The sequence below is a fragment of the Hylaeus volcanicus genome, chromosome 8 (genome assembly GCF_026283585.1).
Source record: "Hylaeus volcanicus isolate JK05 chromosome 8, UHH_iyHylVolc1.0_haploid, whole genome shotgun sequence".
Classification (NCBI taxonomy): Eukaryota; Metazoa; Arthropoda; class Insecta; order Hymenoptera; family Colletidae; genus Hylaeus; species Hylaeus volcanicus.
In genome coordinates, this window is record NC_071983.1 from 15,266,347 (window position 1) to 15,274,167 (window position 7,821).

Here is a 7,821-nt window from a genome sequence, read left to right on the forward strand (position 1 = left end):
CAGTTAGTGTAATAAGTATTCGTACAGGAACCATTTATTTTAAATTGGTTGATATGTAGGATAGTACGTATCCTTACGTCTCGTTCGACGATTAGTCTGTAATCATTCGGATGTACAGCTAATTTGCAGTTATCCGTGTCGAGGTAATTTTTTGTAGACAAGGTGTGCTCGCTACCAGTGACGATGTTGTACCGGCGATTGAGCAACCTTTCTCTGCAGACATCGCCGTTTACCTCGAGAAAAATCACTCTGAAACATCGAGTACATCGAGTACATCGAACGAACATCATGTTTGCGCGAGCCTGAGCGAACGGATGGAAAAATATTGTAGCGTTATTTCGTCACCTATTCGGAGGAGCGGCACTCAGGTCCAACAGTTTAAAGTCGTCTACCGACTTTGGATAACCAGTCAACACCCAACCGTTCCTCGAGCATTCGTAACCTAATATGTGTTTCTGGAAGTAAAAACATTATTGTAGAACGTTATCATTTCGCGAGCGGCCAAAAGGATGAATATATTCGGATTGGTGTGAGTTCACCGAGAATCGTTTCGCCGATACATTCAATTCCCCGGCAATGTTTACATCGACACTGATTTCACCGACACTGACTTTCGTCTATGTTGCTTTCAGCGGGAAAACCATTTACAAACTTTAAAAGGATACGTCTCAAAATTATACGCATGCTGAGGGACCCACCTGAAAGCAATATACATCCCTCAGAGCAACTACAGTGGGTGTAGACAGTATTCGTACACCGATCAAATTTCCAAAAAAACTATGTAAAATTGTAATTTATTAACTTATTTTTGATAAACAATGACATTATACATATTCTCGAAAATCTCTAGAATATATAGAGTAAAAAAAAAATAGCTATTATTTACGTAAGTTGCGAGATTAACAAGAAAAAAACAATTAATCGATAGAAATATTGAAGCAATAAGTATTGGCACAACTATTGAATTTTTAAAACTTCATTAAAAAAAAAAGAAGAAATTTACATTAATTTATACAGTCAGTGTAAGAAGTATTCGTACAGCAACCAATTTGAAATAAATGGTTCCTGTACGAATACTTATTACACTGACTGTAAGTATATAATACTTCCTCCGTGGGATTTCCTTTTGATTTTATAATTATTGTAACTCTTCTTAGCATTAAATTAACTAAATTATTAGTTATTCGAAGTGAGATCTTCTTCCATTCCTCTATTAAAGCCTTTTTTAAAAGTACTTTACTGAATTTGATGTTTTCTAATTCGTACATTGTCGGCGAAACGATCGTCGATGATCTCACGCCAACCCAATCTATTCGTTAATTTGTTACTCGTACTTGAACAATTTCTATCCTGATCTCAGGCTTAGGTCTTCCTCCCCATCTGTACTCGAACGCTCGAAGCTTCTCTCCCAAAGGATTTTGCTGTAAACGTGCCTGTTCCGCGACGTAATCGTAATCGACTGCAATCAACGGTTTGTTCTCTCAGGTAGCTAACCTTGTCTCGTATCTACACGGTGTCCCAAAACTCGCGTAGGAAATGGGAGGTAGCTGAGACGATTCTGAACAACAATTTCCTTTGCAAAAATGTCGGTGGGAGCTTCGTTTTTGAATTATTAACCAGAAACACCTAGCAATCACAGGGCCCGATTAGCGCGCGATCAGCTGGCTACGCAACGATCTGGCGCAATCAGCCTGTGATTGGTCGGTGTTTTTCGTTAATAACTCAAAAATGAAGCCCCCACCGACATTTTTCCAAAGAGAATTGTTGTTCAGAATCGTCTCAACTACCCACCATTTCCGGCTCCCACGAGAGTTTTGGAACACCCTGTACTATTGTATTTAGTTTCCCTTATTTAATTAAATTGCACTTGTTCCTGTTTTTCCCTATCCCTATTCACCGATTCCTGAGTTACTCTATCACTCTCCCCCCTCAATCTCCTTATCATTTCCTGACCATACCCGTACAGAACAAAATAGTTTTATGATAATTGATTTATCCATTACAGAATTATGTGTGAGCATACATAAGAAGAATAAAGTTATCGAAATACGAACCTCTTAATTCTGATATCATCCTGAAAGAAAAGTCTAGCTCTATCCTTGTCTAAAAAGGTGTCGGATTACTAATTGCGGTCAAGTTAAGTTGTAAAGATCGATTTCCGACCGATTTCACGACCTCACAAGATCCCTACCAGCAAGTATACTTGTACTGTGATAAGTAGACTGCGAATCTTTATCCAAAATAAAATCTTGGCGAATGTTCCTTCAAAAATTGAACCTAAATAAGAATTTATTTTATTCTGCAAATATTATAACATGAACATCAATTTTTTTTTATATTCTTGCATATTGTTTGCATTTTGTATTAGGTTGTCCGAAAAGTTTCTTTCGCTTTATTAATAAGTAATACATGCACAATAGTTTATGTTTTATGTTACATTACTGAATTGTTCACGATTCATTTTGCTCCATTACCGTTACAACATGAATATCTATGAAATTAGATTGTCTCTTTATATAAACACGACCACATAAAATAATTGAGTGGAACTCGCGAAAGAAACTTTCGGGACAACCTAATAGTTTCTTGCACATTAAAATGTCCTATAAATGCATAAAGATCCGCAGTCTAGTAATAAGTCAATCGAAACGTAAATATATCGTTACTGTGATCAAGGTTGAATCTCTCGGCCAAGGATTTCGCTAAAGCGTTACAACCGGATCCTCTGGACCCAATAAGCGCGATGCGAAATACCGACGGCGACGCCATCGGTGCTCTGGAATGTTTCCTTGTTTTCGCTAATTTCGCGATGTCTCTTCCAAGTTCGTCAACGGTTCGGATTCCAACTTCGACCTCCTTCGAACAAACCGTATTTACACCGTGTTACTCTCGTAGGAGTCTAAACGAAAAATAAGGAACGGAGATTCGAATCCACGATCCTCGGATCCACAGTCGACCGCTTTACCTACGCGACCAATCCCGCACCCTACGTTTCGTGTTCTCGTTTCACTCGTTATTCTTGAGAATGACGCGCGAATACTCCACTATCCTACAGGGTGTCCCAGCCTCATGTTTCAGCGAGAAGGAATTTTTATTAACTTTGTTATTTAACGAGATATGATGGTCAAGTTCCCTTTTCCAAATGGAACTATATATTTTTTTTTATACCATGCAATAGTACTTTTCAAGACGAATTCATTAAGCTTTAATGTATTTCCCCGATTTTTATTAGTTTCCGAGCTCTACGGCTTCAAAGTTTGCTAATTTTCAAGGAAAAAACTCTGTTCGGCCCCGGGCGGTCCCATTAATGAAGTAAGCACCATGCGGTTCTTGAAATTGATACCGAGGGTCTCGTTTGGGATTCTAGACCCAAGGAAGTTTAGTGAAGTTAGCAACCCGAAATGCAAATTTTGATAAAAATCAAATTTGTTACATTCGTTTGTCCACGATTTGTCCACGTTTGTCCAACCACAATTTTCGTTTGTCCACCCTTCAGAAAAAAGTTACACCACAAACAAGCCATTTGAAGTCAACACACCTATATAAACCTTTTTTAAGGTTTTCTTAAAAAATGTTTCTCTCCACATTTTGTCCACTAATGTTTTTCGGTTGTCCAACAAGTATTTTCGTTTGTCCAATCGATATTTTCGTTTGTCCACCCCTCAGAAAAAAGATAATCCCGTTCAATTAAGGAGAAGTTGCAGCGATAAGCTCGGTTGCGAGTCATTTGTCCTCGTTTTGTCAATTTTGTAGCTAATTATTTATGTCTGCGCAGAACCACTAACGTTATTTGTTTTTTCAATTAAAGTTTTCGTTTGTGTAACCCTTAGGAAAAGGTTATGCATAGATTAGGAAAATGTAGTATCGCTACTTACACTTACGTATCATGTTCACCAATTTAATAATTATTAAGGTGAATATGCATGTGTTACATACCGTTGGAAGCAAATTAACAGTTAAAATGTAGAAATTGTTTGCGCAATGGCTATTGCAACATTTTATTCATATTTTAATCATTCCTCTTTCCCCGTTATTATGTAACATGTCAATAATATTAATTTAAAAAACAAACAAATAACAAATAACGTTAGTGGTTCTGCGCAGACAGTTAGAGCGTATTGCTGCAACTTCTTCTTAATTGAAGTGTATCTTTTTTCTGAGGGGGTGGACAAACGAAAATACTTGTTGGACAAACGAAAAACATTAGTGGTCAAAATGTAGAGAGACACATTTTTTAAGAAAACCCTAAAAAAAGGTCTATATAGGTGTGTTGACTTCAAATGGCTTATTTGTGGTGTAACTTTTTTCTGAAGGGTGGACAAATGAAAATTGTGGTTGGACAAACGTGGACAAATCGTGGACAAACGAATGCAACTTGATTTTTATCAAAATTTGCATTTGTGGGTGCCAACTTCACGAAGCTGCCCAAGGAAGAAAAATGGGAAGAATCCCAATATTCTGGGCCTACAATCCCAAGCGAGACCCTTCGTATTGATTGAGGCGGGACACCCTGTATGCGAGACTCGTGTAACTGGTGTTGAGCATTCAACGCAACCCAACGCAAATATAACGAAACAAGAACATTTTCAAATAATACCTACAATTGATCGCACGAAATTACGATTACAATTGATTGTCGAAAAGGAAATAAAACGGTTTTCATTTTTTTTCTTTTTCATGTTTCAACGTCGCCAGCAAAACGAACCTCAAATGCTAGGATACTAGGACCCCGAGTGTCGTTTGTTGGGAAAGTTCTTATGGACAATCTTACTGACTATTAAACAATTCGCGTACGCTTCCCGCAGTTCCCGCAATTTTCTCGAATAACGAGCGTCTTCCAATTTTTTCGGCAAATTAATCGAATTACAAGCTTTACTGCAACAAGCGTCCTTGCAACCGTGTTCCCATTCCCAGTTGTCTGCAAGAAGAGATCGAATCGGGTGGATAATACGTATATATATTAAAATAATAACGGGTATTCGAAAAAGTTCGTGGCGTTTTGTCGCTCGATCGAGGCGAGGATGCTACGCAGGCTTGTGAACAAATTTGTGGTGTTTACGGACAAAATGCTCTATCAAAATTTCGATGCCACATATGCATCACGCTGTGGTCAACCAACCACAGAACAATGCGATGAAATCTATGCGAATGGTTGAGAAACGCCACGAACTTTTTCGAATACCCAATATGAATAATCCAATTCACAAATAACTGCGAGAATGGGTTTGTTATCGAGCTTTTACCGGTATCGTTTGATGTTATCAACTGTATCGCGTGAGTCGGTAGAATTCCGTAACGTTGAAACACTCGTGCCTCCTTCCTCGAGCGCGGTAAATCTGTAAAAATTTGTAGAAAGAAAAGAAATCCGTAAACGATAGACAAGACGATAAGAGAAGAGATGACATCGTTTTTAAACGTTACCAATGAGCAGCCACCCGCATTCGTGTAGCATTCCGTTTTCGAGAATTCTTCTCATAGCCAACGCAACATCTTCCGATTCCACGCAGTGGCAGACTTTCTAACGAAACAAAAACTTGCTTTTCGAGAAAATGAAGGAACACTTCGATACGCGTTTCGCTTACGTCTTTTTCGAGATCTTTTAAAGCCAAAGGACGAATACCCAACTCCTCCTGAAGAACTCTCGACAGAGCCACTCTATCTGTTTGTACGAAATACATATACGTGCGGTGTATTCATGTTTTTTTTTTTTCGATTCCATCATTTTACGCGGATACATTCAAAATGAAACTAAACTCTCTGCACACCAGTACATCGGTGCACACAGCTTAAACACGAAGATGTTTCGGCAGATCTGGAGGTTGATGCTGTAAAAGCTTAATCGTTTCCACCGTCGAAACACTTTCGTGTTTAAGTTGTGTGCAGCGCTGTACTGGTGCGCAAAGAGGAGATTCATTGGTGAAATGGTTCAAGTCAGGTATGAGATTTTTTTACAGTGGGTGTAGAATGTATTCGTACACCGAATTTCCCAAAAAACTTTTGCGTGAAATTGTAGTTTCTTCACTTCTTTTTTTATAATCAATGATATTTTACATATTCTCGGAAATCTCTAAGATAGATATAGTATATCCAAACAACAATCGCTACTTTATAGAATTTGCGAAATTAAGAAGAATATACGAAAAATTGGTAGAAATGTAGAAGCAATAAGTATTTATACGATTCTTATGACGAACAATTTACAGTAGAGTTTGTAACGTAAACGCATTAGTTTATTGCTCCGTACGAATTAGAAAACATTGAGTTTCCGCGAAAGTACTTAAAAAAAAAAGGCTTTAATAGGGGAATTGATGAAGATCCCACTTGGAATAACTAATAATTTAGTTAATTTAACGCTTTGAAAATTTGCAATAATTATAAAATCAAAAGGAAATCCCACGGAGGAAGTATTATATACTTGTAAATTAATGTAAATTTCATTCTTTTTAATGAAGTTTTAACAGTTAAACAGTTGTGCGAATACTTATTGCTTCAATATTTCTATTGATTAATTGTTTTTTTGTTTTGTTAATTTCGTAACTTACATAAATAGCTATTTTTTTGTACTCTATCTATTCTAGAGATTTCCGAGAATATGTAGAATGTCATTGTTTATAAAAAATAAGTTAATAAATTACAATTTTACATAGGTTTTTTGGAAATTGATCGGTATACGAATACTTCCTATGCCCACTGTAGTTTTAGACAGCGAATCGATTCGAAGTCGAATGAAAATGGACTAAGCAAGCATGTATCGCGTCAAAGTACAGAGTACTCGGAGGTATAATTTTTTCCTCGCGAAGAATCGACACACTTAGACGTTAAACGACAACCTAACCCGGACCTTTTCAACGTTAAACGACAACCTAACCTTTCCAACAACAATAACATTTTCGTTGGGGAACTCGAGGCATCAACCGTGACAAAAAGTGTGATGTAAGGCGAGGCGGTAAGGGTCGTAAGAATAATTGACGTGACTCACAGCGTAATGCTTTTTCGTCACACTTTTGCGTCACACTTTTCACCAATACCCCCCCGATCTATAAAACACTTTCGTGTTAACCCTTTGCGCTCGTGTGGCCCCTCTAAGGCGACATATATAATTTAAAAGTGATTTTTTGAACGTACAATATCAATTTTACTTATTTCAGAATACAGCTAATTATTAATTGAAATAATAATACATCAAGTCACGAATGTTCGTAGATGTTTTTCTTCGAAGTAGAGCTTTTGGTTTTACAGAAAATTATAAAAATGAACTGGACATGATTCTATAAAAAAATGCCTCAAGCGCAAAGGGTTAAAAAAGATCTTTTCTTTACCAAACGTTGGAGGTGCGATAAGAATAATCCTGGGAACATCCATCCTTTTCATCGCGAGATGGACGTACTGCTTCATAAATACAAGATGATCGTCCGGTTTTTGTATCATCAACTGAACGGCAATGTCCTAATAGGCAATGTCCTAGAAATTTATGGAGTAATCGCGAAGATGTTCGTGGTACATGAAGGTTATTTACGTGGAATAGTTGGTATATTCGATGTTTCTCCAAGTATGCTACGAATCGTGCATTCACAGAACGCATTCTCTTTTCCGTTTCTTGCAATTCCATTTTCCTATCTCGGTATTATATTATGTTATATATTATATCTCGACGGTATCGAAAAATCTTTCCATCTTACTACATTTCGTATTATTTTAGAATGCGCCACGTTTATTTGTACGTACAATATTTCATTCAATTGTTCGATGGCATGGTACCTATAATATTATTCAAATGTTACGTCTGATGCGTGACATTTAATTAATGCGAAAAATATCTCT

The 7,821-nt window shown here is 37.2% G+C and overlaps 1 protein-coding gene across 1 annotated transcript in view; it reads right to left on the reverse strand.

Annotated features, from left to right (window-relative positions):
* LOC128881002 (adenylate kinase 8) overlaps window positions 1–7,528 on the reverse strand; it is a 38,457-nt gene extending 30,929 nt beyond the window's left edge. The window contains exons 1-10 of the mRNA XM_054131637.1: window positions 7,517–7,528; window positions 7,320–7,446; window positions 5,583–5,659; window positions 5,422–5,518; window positions 5,244–5,336; window positions 4,776–4,918; window positions 2,667–2,856; window positions 1,335–1,459; window positions 346–455; window positions 78–249 (exon numbers count right to left, since the gene is read on the reverse strand). Coding sequence (XP_053987612.1) covers window positions 78–249; window positions 346–455; window positions 1,335–1,459; window positions 2,667–2,856; window positions 4,776–4,918; window positions 5,244–5,336; window positions 5,422–5,518; window positions 5,583–5,659; window positions 7,320–7,428 — 1,116 coding nt within the window. The 5' untranslated portion in view covers window positions 7,429–7,446; window positions 7,517–7,528. The remainder of the gene's footprint in view (window positions 1–77; window positions 250–345; window positions 456–1,334; window positions 1,460–2,666; window positions 2,857–4,775; window positions 4,919–5,243; window positions 5,337–5,421; window positions 5,519–5,582; window positions 5,660–7,319; window positions 7,447–7,516) is intronic.
* Between the last annotated feature and the right edge of the window lie 293 nt (window positions 7,529–7,821).